Raw genomic sequence first — 15,436 nt, 5'->3', positions numbered from 1 at the left:
TTGTCATTGACAACTTCTTTTTAGGAATGCAAGCTCCCTTCCTTGCCCAGTCACATTATCAAAGCAAAGTTATTAGTTACCTGACTTATACAGTAGAATAGGAGTGATTCTAGGGAAATGAATTCAGCAGGGCATCAGAGCCCCTAGTTGCATCAGTCCCCATAAATCCCTGTTCCAGAGACCAGGGCACCAATGTCTGTGGAGATAGTTCAATTTTCTGCATCATTGCAGCAACTGGTAAGTTTATAGGCTTTTTACATTGCTCTTTTTTCTTCTATATAGTGGATACTAAAGCATCTAAATTTGAATTTAATTTAATTGCAACGTGTCTCCACCTTTTTTTAGGATGTTGAATCAGAAAACCTTAACGTGGTAAAGAGACTTTTTAAAATACAGAACCTGAACGCTAGCTCCATCCGTATGGTAATGGTGGCGGACTCTCCAGAACTCCTTGTGGAGGCCGGGGAGAAGGCTGATGAAACAATACAGGGCCCTACCAGACCACAGGAGAATGATCGTTTGGAGGAGGAAGAGGAGGAGGATGGTGAAGAAGATGGGGAAGAAAGGGAGATTGTTGGAGAAGATGCTCAGATTGCAGCAGCCCTTCAAATGTTTGTGGACATTGATGCCCAAAATCAACAGCTGCTTCCACCTCCGCTGACCAGGGATCAGGTGGAGACCAAAGTAGCCCAGCTTTATGCAAAATACCGGACATGGAGGCCCAACGGTCCTCAAAGCCTTGAAGGGAACAAGAAATACCTCATCTTCACCACAGGCTGTCTCACCTACTCACCCCATCAGATAGGTACTATGTCTTCTCTTGTTACTAGCACAGCTGATGTTTCATGCTTACACATGAGTTGATTTTTGAAACAGCTGATAGCTGTCTTTATACTACCACTAACAACTAGTCTACTGAGTGTGATATAGAAATGTCCCCACTGTAACAGTGCCACTGTCCATCCAGCTGTCCCCACTAAACAGTGTGCTGAACATTGAGAAAAACATTGCAATACAATTGTTACTTTGTATTTACGTTTGTTTAATCATACAGTATACAGATCATAGGGCAGACATTTGTATATAACCTCAGTTAAAATAACCCTACCAGTAATATATATTATATATATATATATATATATATATATATATATATATATATATATATATATATATTAGGGCTGTTACTGATTACAATTTTTGTGTTCGATTAATCGATTTATTTTTTAATCGATTAATTTTGATTAATTATAATGCACAGAGCCAACTACTTTTAGCTGATCTTAGCCCAGATTCACGTAGATCGGCGTATCTTTGTGCGGGCGTAACGTATCCTATTTACGTTATGCCTCTGCAACGTAGACGGGCAAGTGCAGTATTCTCAAAGCACTTGCTCAGTAAGTTGCGGCGGCGTAGTGTAAATAGGCCGGCGTAAGCCCGCCTAATTCAAATTTTGAAGATGTGGGCGTGTGTTATGTAAATGTTATGTTACCCCACGTAAATGACGCTTTTTACGAACGGTGCATGCGCCGTCCGTGGACATATCCTAGTGTGCATTGCTCCAAACTACGCCGCAAGGACGTATATTGGTTTCGACGTGAACGTAAATTACGTCCAGCCCCATTCACGGACAACTTGCGCAAACGACGTAAAATTTTCAAAATTCGACGCGGGAACGACGTCCATACTTAACATTGGTATGCCGCATGTACGCCTCATATAGCAAGGGTAACTTTACGCCGGGAAAAGCCTAACGTAAATGGCGTATCTGTACTGCGTCGGCCGGGCGTACGTTCGTGAATTCACGTATCTAGCTGATTTACATATTTCTAGGCGTAAATCAGCGTACACGCCCCTAGCGGCCAGCGTAAATATGCAGTTAAGATCCATAGTTACATAGTTAGTCAGGTTGAAAAAAGACACAAGTCCATCCAGTTCAACCACAAAAATAAATAAATAAACAAACAAAATAAAAAACACAATACAATCCCATACATCCAACTCCATACCCACAGTTGATCCAGAGGAAGAGACTTACGCCGGTCGGATCTAATACAAATCTATGCATAACTGATTCTAAGAATCAGGCGCATAGATACGACGGCTCAGACTCAGAGATATGACGGCGTATCTGGAGATACGCCGTTGTATCTCCTTTGAGAATCTGGGCCTATATATATATATACGAGCACCGCTGGGGTTGAATGGGAGCTTAGTGATCGCAGAGGGGAAGAGAGAGGAGAGCAGGCGGCCTGAATTATCAGATAGTGGGGACATAGCTGTAACAGCTTATAAATCAAATAATGTGGCACTAATTCAATACAATAAAGCAGGGATATGCAATTAGCGGACCTCCAGCTGTTGCAAAACTACAAGTCCCATCATGCCTCTGACTGGGTATCATGCTTGTGGCTGTCAGAGTCTTGCTTTGCCTCATGGGAATCGTAGTTCTGCAACATCTGGAGGTCCGCTAATTGCATATCCCCGCAATAAAGTGTATGAACTTCAATAAATAAATAAATATTTGATACCAGAAGTGCGACTAAACCTGTAGGGGTCTTTCCCTGAGGTGAGAGGCTGGGGCACACTATGATCACGAATGGTGGAAGTTCTTCACTTTTTAAAAGAATTTTGAACATTACTTATGTGTGCACTCTGGATGGGGACATCACTATAAGAACATTCATTTTTGCACTGAAGTTTTTTCGCACAGAGCACTTTAATAGTGTATTGGAATTATTTACGTGGAAGTTTTTCTTTTGCACTTTTTATATTTCATTGGAATTGTGTATACGGAAAACACTCCATTTGAGTATTTGCAATATATTGTTTAAATTGTTTTTATTGAAGTTGATACACTTTATTGTATTGAGGAAGCACCACACTATTTGTTTTATATATTTTCACTGTGTGAGAACACTTATTTTATGTTGGCAGCTACTCATTGAATACATACAACACTGGTTTGCGCATTCGTTTATTTACACTTTTTTATAGCTGTAACAGCTTACATTTCATTTGCCAAGTGTTCCCCTCACTCACTGTCACATACAGCCCCGCCTTCTAGCCCCCGATACTTTGATAGATCACCCATCCAATCCCGGGACGTGTGATGTATATCAAAGATCCCCAGACCAGGAGGCGGGGCTGTATGTGATGGCTAGGGGCAGGAACACTCGGTTATTGAAATTAAGCTGTTACAGTGATGTTTCTGCTTTCTCTCAAAATCTGGCCGCCTGCTCTCCTTTCTCTTCCCCTGCACTGGTAGACTGCATTGATGGACGCAGGCAGGCTGCATTGATGGACACAGGCAGGCTGCATTGTTGGGCACAGGTGAGGGGGCATTGTTGGGCACAGGTGAGGGGGCATTGATGGATACAGGTAGGCTGCATTGTTGGGCACAGGTGAGACTGCACTGATAAAGTTGTTGTTAATATTTATTTTTATAACTTAATTCTGCATAAAACATTTAACAGAGAAGTATGTTTTTTTTTTTTTCTCAGAATTACTTATGTGGATGCAGCATCAGACTGATGCTGCATCTGTCCCCTGCCGTCTCTACACTGAGGACTGAGCCACCAAACAACGCCGATGGCTCGGTTTTCACACAATTCCGAGAGGAGAGCTGCTGACTGTCAGTCAGCAGCTCTCCTCTCTTCTGAGACTGCCATCAATCGAGGCAGCTGGTGGATCCAGACTTGCGAAGTCGGGATGACGAGCTGCCTCGACTGATGGTAATGACTTCAGCGGAGAGCACACAGGAGTGAAAAATGAATTGCACTCCTGTGACCCATAGGAGAAGCCCAGCCTAAAAAGCTCAGGCTGGACCTCTTCTTTTTAAGTATAATTTCATGAGATAATTTATGAGGGCGTATTTAGGGGTGGGGCAACTGGTGGCGAGTAACCCTTGAGGCCTGGCTAGTAGCTTAGGACTTGAAATTTTTAGCCGTGTGTGAATGTAACTGCTGTGGTCTATAAGGGTTATACAGTGCTGTGGTCTATAGTGGGTTTACAGATGCAGGAGGTGAAGTTATGCTCATTATCGCACCCTTTCTTCAGCCAATCACAGTACAGGTCATAGCAAGTAGCACAAGCACCCGTTGGGAAAGCTAACACATTAATTGCCCCCTTTCACAGTGTGCATATTAGGCAGGCCATACACAGTTCGAATCTCAGCAAGAACCGGACAAGAATCAAACCATTTATGGTCAGGCTGAATGTACCAAGTTGATCGATCGATTAACTTGGGTACAATCAGTCTGACGGATTTTACTTGCAATTATCGCTAGCAGCTGGTATATGGTGAGGGACAGTCTAGGAAGCAGGCAGAGCAGGGACACACTTTTCTTAATCGTACAGTACATGACACAGACAGAGTATTCATGGACCATGGGTTATAGATGTGCACCTTCAGGTGACTCAGAATAAGGCCTTAAGTACTTGATGGTGCTGCTCCAAGCTGAGGTGTAGAGCCCCATTGGCACTCAGGATAAGAAAAACTCATCCAGTGAGCAATGAACATCTTAGCTTGGAACCGCCGCTCGCCATAGCTGATCCTAATATGGATGTATACTTGTGGGAACCTCAGTCAATGCAGCTTCTCGGGCCATGCCCTCTGACATGTTTCGTTCCACCCACCGGGGCTTAATTGTAGGGGGTAAGAGCAAAATAACAGAATTTATACATCATTGGGTGTAATGAGTGAAGGAGTGACACAGGTGCATGTGATTGCAATAAGAAATGTGTTGAAAAAGCGTGAGAAATAAAATTAAGCTGTTTCTAGAGTGAATAAAAATAGCAGGGAAGATGAAAAGTAAGAGAGGCAAAGTGAGAAAAGAGAAAAAAAACATAAAAATATTTAAAAATGAAGTGAATTGTGAAAGTGTGAAGGAATGTGTACGAGTGAAAAATACATGTGTAAAAAAATAAAAGAAATGCAAAAAATGGAAAATTGTGAAATTGGAAAAACTGAGAAAAAAATGACCACTTGATGCTATCTAAAATTATGTAAAACCATGTGTACTTTTTGTGTTTTTTTGACATAATTTTATGTGGCATAATGGATTATCTTTTATTTTTTCTCACTTTTTATTTTATCAATTTTCCTTTGCCATTTTTTGCATTTCTTTCGTTTTTTACACATGCATTTTTTACTTATATACTCACTGTTTATTAAAGTGGATGTACAGTAGGTGTTTGTGATATTGTGTTTTTAGCACGACAGCATCGCGCTGATTCTCGGCGACATGGTGCCGAGATCTCGCCGACATCTCGCACTCACTGGAATAGTGACAGCACATCCCAGCAAGCGCGTCATAGAAGCGACGGGAGATCCGACTTGGATTCCCGCCAATTCTACACGTGTGCAGCGTTTGTTATGAATCCTGAGGGGGAAGTCCCCGCCGGATTTTAAATAAAAATCCGGCATGGGTTCCCCCTCAGGAGCATACCGGGCCCTTAGGTCTGGGTTGTAAGGAGAGCCCCCTACGCCAAAAAAAACGGCGTAGGAGGCCCCCCTACAATCCATACCAGACCCGTATCCAAAGCACGCTACCCGGCCGGCCAGGAAGGGAGTGGGGACGAGCGAGCGCCCCCCCCCTCCTGAGCCGTACCAGGCTGCATGCCCTCAACATGGGGGGGTTGGGTGCTCTGGGGCAGGGGGGCGCACTGCGGCCCCCCCACCTCAGAGCACCCTGTCCCCATGTTGATGAGGACAGGGCCCCTTCCCGACAACCCTGGCCGTTGGTTGTCGGGGTATGCGGGCCGGAGGCTTATCGGAATCTGGGAGCCCCCTTTAATAAGGCGGCCCCCAGATACCGGCCCCCCACCCTAAGTGAATGGATATGGGGTACATCGTACCCCTAACCATTCACCTGTAGGAAAAATGTCAAAGTTAATAAACACACCACACAAGGGTTTTTAAAATAATTTATTTTTCTGCTCCGGAGGCTCCCCCTGTCTTCTTTATTAGCTCTTTTACCAGGGGGAGCTTCTTCTTTGACGTCTTCGGGTGGGTGGGGGCCGCCGTCTGGTTCTCTTCCACCGCCGGGGGGGGTCGCTTTTAAAAAAGCCCCCACCCCCCGGCGGGTTTCCTCCGGCGTCTTCGGCGGGGGGGCTTCTTCTTCCGCTATCCCGACGGGTCTTCTCCGCTATCCGGGGGGTCTTCTCAACTCTCCGGGGGTCTCCTTCTATGTTCGCCGCTCTCCGCTGTTGACTCGGCGCACCCCGGTTCTTCCTCTCGCTGTCCGGTGCCTTCTTCTTCCGTGCTGTACGTCGTCTTCTCCTTCCGTGCTGTGAGTTCTTCTTCCGTGCTGTGACGTCATGTTCTTCACTTCTCTTCTTCCCCCGATGTTGACACGTCGCCTTTCCTCGCTGCAATGACGGGTGCGCGGCTTGCATCGGATTTATATAGACCTCACAATCCCATCATGCTCTGGTACCTACCCATGTGATACCTACCCACGTGGGTAGGTATCACATGGGTAGGTACAGAGCATGATGGGACTGTGAGGCCTATATAGGTCCGATGCAAGCCGTGCACACGTCATTTCAGCGAGAAGAGCCGGCGTGTCAACATCTGGAGAAGAGAAGAAGATGACGTCACAGCCCGGAAGAAGAAGAATACGTCACAGCACGGAAGAAGAAGATAGACGTTCAGCGCTGAAGGAGAAGGCACCGGACAGCTGGAGGAAGAACCGGGGTGCGCCGAGTCAACAGCGGAGAGCGGCGAACATAGCAGAAGACCCCCGGAGAGTGAAGAAGACCCCCCGGATAGCCGAAGAAGACCCCCCCCGGATAGCGGAAGAAGAAGCACACCACCCCCCGCCGAAGACGTCGGAGGAAACCCGCCGAGGAGTGGGCGCTTTTATAAAAGCGACCCCCCCCCCCGGCGGTGGAAGAGAACCGGACGGCGGCGAAGAGCGGCCCCCACCCGAAGATGTCAAAGAAGAAGCCCCCCCTGGTAAACAGAGCTAAAGAAGACAGGGGGCGGCCTCCGGAGCAGACTAATAAATTATTTTAAAAACTCTTGTGTTGTGTTTATTGACTTTAACATTTTTCCTCCAGGTGAATGGGTAGGGGTACGATGTACCCCATATCCATTCACTTAGGGTGGGGGGCCGGTATCTGGGGGCCCACTTATTAAAGGGGGCTCCCAGATTCCGATAAGCCTCCCGCCCGCATACCCCGACAACCAACGGCCAGGGTTGTCGGGAAGGGGCCCTGTCCTCATCAACATGGGGACAGGGTGCTCTGGGGTGGGGGGGCCCCGCAGTGCGCCCCCCTGCCCCAGAGCACCCAACCCCCCCATGTTGAGGGCATGCAGCCTGGTACGGCTCAGGAGGGGGGGGGGGCGCTCGCTCGTCCCCACTCCTTTCCTGGCCGGCCGGGAAGCGTGCTTTGGATACGGGTCTGGTATGGATTGTAGGGGGACCCCCTACGCCGTTTTTTCGGCGTAGGGGGGGCTCTCCTTACAACCCATAACAGACCTAAGGGCCCGGTATGCTCCTGAGGGGGGAACCCATGCCGGATTTTTATTTAAAATCCGGCGGGGACTTCCCCCTCAGGATTCATAACAAACGCCGCACACGTGTAGAATTGGCGGGAATCCAAGTCGGATCTCCCGTCGCTTCTATGATGGCTTTGTCTCTATCGCGGCAAGCCAGCTCGGCGCTGGCTCCCGCGATGGGGCTCGTAGGTGCTCAATCTCGCCGAGAAAGGGAGCGAGATTGACACAATATCGCGTGCACCTACTGTAAACCCTCCTACTGTTTTCAGCCGAGAAAGTTGCCATCTTTGCCTCTGTTTAATCTTCAACTGCCATGATTCTGCACATGTGATCAGTTATGACACCAGCCATTGATGGTTTTACAGTTTGCTTGAGAGCACAGCCAATATGACAGTTAAGCAGTTTTCTCTCCGGGAATTTTCTTTTCTTGCACATTTTTTTTTCTATTACATTTCTCGCACGATTCTCCCATCATTGATCAGAAAATCGTTTGTTTTTCCGAAAATTTCCAACATGTCGGATTTCTCAAATTTGTTTGCCGCACGAAAATCGGCTGTTGCTGCAGCCCACTAACGGTGCGAAATTCGTACGAAAATTCTTTGATAAGATTTTCGAAAGAAATTCGTATCATGTATGGCCACCTTTAGTCATGCCGGCATGCCGGGAAAGTAACCTGGTTTTTGAAACTATTAATTTTATGGATTTACTTATTTTTAAATTGTTCATACATTTCACAGCTTCACTTTATTTCTCATTGCAATCACATGCACCTGTGTCACTTTATCACTCTTCACATCCGATGATGTGTAAATTCTCTCATTCTGTTCTTACTCCCTACCCCTATGATTAAGTCCCAGTGGGTGGGACAAAACCTGTCAGGGTTTCCATCTGTCTGGATTAGTGGATTGCATGTCAGCGGACATATCACCACTGACATCCGTCGCTCCATAGAGGTGAATGAAGCATCCTATCAAGTACGCTTGAAAAACTGACAGACTACTGTCTTTCCATTATAAACAAATAAATATACTCCAGTGCGCTTCCACACCAAATTTGCTCACTACTTACTAAAAAAATATATGAATAATAAACACTTGCAGTGGTGGTGCATCCATAAAGGCGCACGGACGCCGCCCCTTCTATGAATCATGGATAGATGCATGCATAGAGGAGAAGACGCATTGAGGACGCCGTTCGCCCCCCTTATCCACTGCCCCACCGAGACAGGGTAAACAGGGTATTTGCCGGGCAGACGGCGAGTGGGCGGGGATCACAGTGATGTCATTCAATGGCACAGTGGCAGCATTTGACAGCACAGTGGCATTTGATGGGCACAGTGGCAACATTTGAGGGGGTTTGTTTGCTCCCCCCAAAAATCTTGAGCACCAGCCGCCACTGCCCACTTGTGTCACCTTCTTCATTACTATCCCCTCAGTTGTTCCCCTGTATCACCTTCATATCTTACTTTGACATTAATACATGAAGCTGATATGTATATATACATATATATGTTAACATTTTTTATCATATTTTGTGGTTATATGACACAATACTTTTCTTTATCGTACATCACGGGACACAGAGCGGCATATTCATTACTATGTGGGTTATATGGAGTACCTTCAGGTGATGGACACTGGCAATCTCAAACAGGAAATGCCCCTCCCTATATAACCCCCTCCCATAGGAGGAGTACCTCAGTTTTTACGCCAGTGTCTTAGGTGTTGGTCATGGTTTAGCTTGCCTCCACATCCTTGGGATTAGGTGGGCTAACCGGTTCTGTCCAAAGGCCTCAGCGCTAAAGTGGTCAGTAACCGGACCCCAAACCAAAGGGGTATAGCCCATAATGCTTTCCTTTTAGAGAGCTGGACCCTGGGCCCAGAACTTAGAAACCTTTGGGGGCCTAATGTTTCTGTTGCCAGAGTGCTATATGGGCCCAGGACAGTGGATCCTTCATAGGAACCCAGGGCCTGAAGGTCAATGCCCCACGGAGATGGGGGAAGATTGGGCCTCTTGCTTTGCAAAGTCCTGCGGCATGGAGCAGGTAAGTGAGGGGAAACTTGCGGAACTTGGTTCTTAGCAGGTTTTTCTGGGGGGTTCACAGGGGACATGCCTAAAGTTATGCGCTGCATCTGGCAAAGTAAGTCACATGTCTTAAAGATAGGATGGCTCTATGTGTATTCCCCATAAAAGGTGACCTCCCTGGTAGTATTGTAAACATTGAGAAAGAGGCCTGTGTGTGTGTGTGTGTAAAGAGAGCTGTGCTTACCTGCAAAGCCTCCAGGCGATTGCTGCCACGGTTCTTCCTCCTAGCCTGGAGACAGGACAAACTGCCTCCTCGTGTGGTCTCCTTCCATCCACCCCCCCCCCCCGCCGGCGGGCGCGCGCGCGTCCCCGTGATATGGGCGCAATTTCGCGCCGTTAGCTGAGGGGGGAAGGGCGGGCCAGCATGTTAAAGGAAGGGGCGGCCCTTCCATTTGTTCCGAGCTCAGTGTATGCTGGAACTGAGAGAGGAAGAGACCAGAGCGGCAGCACGGGGCGCCGAGGACACACAGTGGCCAAAACAGATATTACAGTCTTCAATAAGACTGTCCTGGAGCCTAGAGTTAGGCTGTTCTTTTCTATCTCAGCAGTTTTTTGGCAATACTACTAAGGGGGACAGAATGTTTTTTCTCTCTTGGGTTTGAAAAAAAAAAAAAAAAGAAAAAAAAAAACATTAAAGGGAAAGAAGGCATTTTTATCCCCCAAACGGGTTTTTGGGCAATAACTATTTATAGTTCCAAACACCGATAAGTTAGCGGACGTACCTCGGTATTGTACCATGGCATCTGGTTCAGAGGGTACAAGAGGTGGGGATTCCCCCAGAGAGTCTGAGGTCTCGGACAAAGTTATGCCGCTGCTTTCCCGAGAGGGAGCCTTGATGGGACCATCGGGATCTGGGGCTGGAGCTGGCACGGGTCAGTCCAACCCTAGGGTGGTCACGGACGAGGTACTGTCCACCTCCTTAAAAGAGATGGAAAAAAGAATGGAAAAGATGATAGCCAAGGCTATGCGGGGCAGAAAACGGAATAGATCTCCGTCGCCCGAGCGTGGACCCTCAGAGGAGGAGGTCCTTTCCGCAGGGGAATTGGACGACCTCTTGGACAAGGACCAAGCAGGTTCGGGGATCGAGGATCCGGATACAGGGGAGTCTGGGGCAGCCTCCCAAGGGGAGAGCTGGTGGGTTCAAGCCTTAACGGACTTGGTCCATAGTGCATTCAACTTGCCAGTACCAGATCTCCAAGTATCGACTGTTTCAGCTTTGGGCTCACTAAAGGCGCCTCAAAACAACGCAGTTTTTCCGATCCATCCTCTGCTAGAGGAAGTTATGTTCCAAGATTGGACCAAGCCAGATAGAATCTTTTTACCACCTAAAAGATTCTCTGCCTTATATCCTATGGAAGATAAATTTTACAAGAGATGGGCAACCCCGGCGGTGGACGCAGCCATCTCATGTGTTAACAAATCTTTAACATGCCCTGTAGAAAACATACAGGTGTTCAAGGATCCGGTTGATAAACGCTTGGAAGCACTACTTAAAAGCTCCTTCACTACTGCAGGGGCAGTAGTGCAGCCAGCTGTGGCTGCGATTGGGGTTGCACAAGCATTATCGGATCAAACTAAGCAGATGCTTAAACTTATTCCTGCCCAGCAGGCAGAAGAATTTTCTGATGTCCCTAGGGCCATACGCTTTACGGTAGATGCGATTAAGGATTCTATCCAGCAAGCGTCACGTTTATCGTTATCCCTTATCCATATGAGAAGACTCTTATGGTTAAAGAGCTGGGAGGCCGAGCCCCCATGCAAGAAGCTCCTGGTAGGGTTCCCCTTCCATGGAGGACGACTCTTCGGAGAAGACCTGGATAAATACATTCAGACCATTTCAAGCGGCAAAAGTACTCTTTTGCCAACCAAGAAAAAGTTTCAGGGGCCTGCGTTTAAACGACAGCACTCCCCTGGGCAGGGGCCCTCTAATGCCAAACAGTATCGACGGCCTCCTGCAAGATCAAACTTTAACTTCAACAACAAATCGCAGGGACAGGCCGCTAGAGGCAAGAAGCAGTGGTTTCGCAAACAAGCAAAACCAGCCCCCAAGCCGACCTTATGAAGGGGCGCCCCCACCCACGAGGGTGGGGGGAAGGCTGCGTCTCTTTTCAGAGGTTTGGGAAGCCAGCATTCCCGACAGATGGGTACGGTCTTCCGTGGCTACGGGCTACAAACTAGACTTCCTAAAGTTTCCTCCTCATTTCCAGGAGTCAAGGGTTCCAAACGATCCGGAGAAGGGAGCCGCATTAATGACGGCATTGAATCATCTACTCTCCCTGGAAGTAATAGTAGAGGTACCAGTCCTAGAACAAGGGCTGGGTTTCTACTCCAACCTATTCATCATCCCAAAGTCCAACGGAGATGTCAGGCCAATTTTGGACCTAAAGATGGTAAATGCATACCTAAAGGTCCGCTCATTTCGGATGGAATCCGTGCGGTCAGCAGCTGCCACACTCCAGAAGGACGACTTCATGGCATCCATAGACATAAAGGATGCCTACCTTCATGTTCCAATTTATCAGCCACATCAAAGATTTCTACGCTTTATGGTGGCTTCGCGTCATTTCCAATTCGTGGCGCTTCCCTTTGGGTTGGCTACGGCCCCCCGGGTGTTCACGAAGGTCCTAGCTCCAATCCTAGCCAAGCTAAGGATCCAAGGGGTCACGATCCTAGCGTACCTGGACGACCTCCTAGTCATAGATCACTCGTCTCCTGGCTTGGAACGAGCAGTGGCCCTCACGGTCCAGTACCTCGAGAGGTTCGGCTGGGTCCTAAATCGAGAAAAGTCAGCATTCCAGCCCACAAGGCAGTTGGAATATCTCGGCATGAGGTTAGACACAGAACAACAAAGGGTGTTTCTACCTCTGATAAAGGTCAAAGCCATCAAGGAATTAATCCTACTGGTTCTAAGCAAGAAAGAACCGACTATTCGCCTATTTATGCGGTTACTAGGCAAGATGGTGGCCACATTCGAGGCGGTACCGTACGCCCAGAGCCACACTCGCATCCTGCAGGCAGCCATCCTGTCCGCATGGAGCAGGAGGCCACAGGCCTTGGATATCCCTTTGCCGCTCTCATCAAGAGTCCGACAAAGTCTGTGTTGGTGGTTAGACCCTCAGAATCTAGTGAAGGGGAAGTCTTTCAGCCCAGTGGCTTGGAAGATAGTAACCACAGACGCCAGCCTGACGGGCTGGGGAGCAATTTTGGATGGTTGCACTCGCCAGGGTACTTGGGCAAAGCCAGAGAGGCAATTGCCCATCAACATCTTGGAGCTCAGAGCTGCTCGACTAGCCCTCAGGGCTTGGACGTCCAAGTTGCAGGGGTTCCCGGTGAGAATTCAATCAGACAATGCCACGGCCGTGGCATACATAAATCACCAAGGGGGAACCAAGAGTCAAGCCACTCAGAGAGAGGTGAGCTTGATTCTCCTGTGGGCAGAGGCTCATGTGCCCTGCATATCGGCAATATTTATTCCAGGAGTGGACAACCTTCAGGCGGACTTCTTAAGTCGCCAGACTCTGTTGCCGGGGGAATGGTCTCTACATCCACAAATCTTTCAAACACTCTGCCAAAGATGGGGAGTGCCGGACGTGGATGTCATGGCATCGAGACTCAACAAGAAGCTGGACAGGTTCATATCCCGCTCAAGGGATCCGATGGCCTGCGGAACCGATGCGCTGGTTTGCCCTTGGCATCAGTTCAAACTTCTTTATGTATTTCCCCCGCTCCAGTTACTACCCCGCCTGCTGCGCAGGATCAGGGTGGAGCACATACCAGTCATCCTGGTAGCTCCAGCATGGCCCAGAAGGGCATGGTATTCACTAATCCTGAAGATGGTAGTGGGAGACCCTTGGACTCTTCCTCTACGGCCAGACCTGCTATTGCAAGGTCCGATCCTCCACCCTGCCTTACGGCATCTAAATTTGACGGCCTGGAGGCTGAATTCCTGATTCTCAGGGGTAGAGGTCTGTCTCAGAAAGTAATCTCTACCCTAATCAGAGCCAGGAAACCGGTCTCTAGGGTGATTTATTACAGGGTCTGGAAGGCCTATGTAGGCTGGTGTGAGTCCAAGCGATGGCTTTCTCGCAAGTTTACCATCGATAGAGTATTACGTTTTCTCCAGCTAGGAGTGGATAAAGGACTGGCATTAAGCACAATCAAAGGACAGATTTCAGCTTTGTCAGTGTGGTTTTAGCGGCCGCTGGCCACCCACTCGCTGGTTAAGACCTTCCTTCAAGGGGTCTTGCGTATTAATCCTCCAGTTAAATCCCCGCTTTGTCCGTGGGATTTAAATCTTGTTCTGTCAAGTTTACAGAAACAACCTTTTGAGCCGTTGGCTGAAATTCCTTTGGTTTTACTGACAAGGAAGTTAGTATTTTTGGTCGCCATAGTTTCCGCCAGAAGAGTATCGGAACTGGCAGCCTTATCCTGTAAGGAACCATATCTTATTTTACATAAGGACAAGGTCGTTCTCCGCCCTCATCCTTCCTTCCTACCGAAGGTTATATCCAGTTTTCATCTAAACCAGGATTTGGTATTACCATCCTTCTTTCCTAAACCTACTTCCAGAAAGGAAGGGTTGCTGCATACCTTGGATATTGTCAGGGCCATGAAGGCCTATCTTAAAGCTACAGAGAAGATCCGGAAAACAGATGTGTTGTTCATTTTACCGGATGGGCCCAAGAAGGGGCAGGCAGCTGCAAAATCCACCATCTCGAGGTGGATTAAACAGTTAATCACTCAGGCCTACGGCTTGAAGGGGTTGCCTCCTCCGTTATCATTAAAGGCTCATTCTACTAGGGCCATGGGCGACTCCTGGGCAGCACACCACCAGATCTCTATGGCTCAAGTTTGCAAGGCGGCAACCTGGTCTTCTGTCCACACGTTTACAAAATTCTACCAGTTGGACGTAAGAAGGAATACTGATACAGCCTTTGGGCAGGCAGTGCTGCAGGCTGCAGTTTGAGATCCTCGGATTCCGGGGGCTCCCTTTTGAGTTAAAATTTAAAATGTAAAATTATTTTTTCTCAACTAAGTTGGATTTATTATGATTTGAGTATATCTCTAAATTAAATCCTTTTGTCTTTGGAAGATGTTCTCCCTCCCCTCATTGTAAGCATTGCTTTGGGACATCCCACATAGTAATGAATATGCCGCTCTGTGTCCCGTGATGTACGATAAAGAAAAAGAGATTTTTAATACAGTTTACCTGTAAAATCTTTTTCTTGGAGTACATCACGGGACACAGAGCTCCCACCCCTCTTATGGGGACCATTTTGGGAGGCATACTGCTTGCTACAAAACTGAGGTACTCCTCCTATGGGAGGGGGTTATATAGGGAGGGGCATTTCCTGTTTGAGATTGCCAGTGTCCATCACCTGAAGGTACTCCATATAACCCACATAGTAATGAATATGCCGCTCTGTGTCCCGTGATGTACTCCAAGAAAAAGATTTTACAGGTAAGCTGTATTAAAAATCTCTTTTTTGTGAAACCCATAACAGGATAACGTACGTTTCAGAAGATTCAAAGAGCACTATTTTGATATATTAAAACGCGTATGGTATATTTAGGTGTTTTTTCATATATACAGTACATACATAATCTCTTTAGAAGAATATCTGTATATAAGAAGGATTGTTATCTGTTTATACACAGACTTTTGGTGGATTGTCATTTAGTAGTACATGTGTGGTGGAATAGCACAAGGTGATACACATAGGTGTTAATTAGAACTATTTTTGTTTATTACACATGACTAGGTGGATGTAGGCCACCTACCAGGGTAGCACAATCTTCATATTATATTAAATACACTTTGGGCAAGCCACCATAGAGTGACGT

The 15,436-nt window shown here is 47.4% G+C and overlaps 1 protein-coding gene across 1 annotated transcript in view; it reads left to right on the top strand.

Annotated features, from left to right (window-relative positions):
- The window catches only part of FBXW5 (F-box and WD repeat domain containing 5), a 72,981-nt gene that overhangs the window by 14,615 nt on the left and 42,930 nt on the right, over positions 1 to 15,436 (top strand). The window contains exon 6 of the mRNA XM_040324493.1: positions 346 to 805. Coding sequence (XP_040180427.1) covers positions 346 to 805 — 460 coding nt within the window. The remainder of the gene's footprint in view (positions 1 to 345; positions 806 to 15,436) is intronic.

The sequence above is a fragment of the Rana temporaria genome, chromosome 9 (assembly GCF_905171775.1).
Source record: "Rana temporaria chromosome 9, aRanTem1.1, whole genome shotgun sequence".
NCBI classification, from domain to species: Eukaryota; Metazoa; Chordata; class Amphibia; order Anura; family Ranidae; genus Rana; species Rana temporaria.
This window is presented reverse-complemented; position numbering and strand designations above follow the sequence as displayed.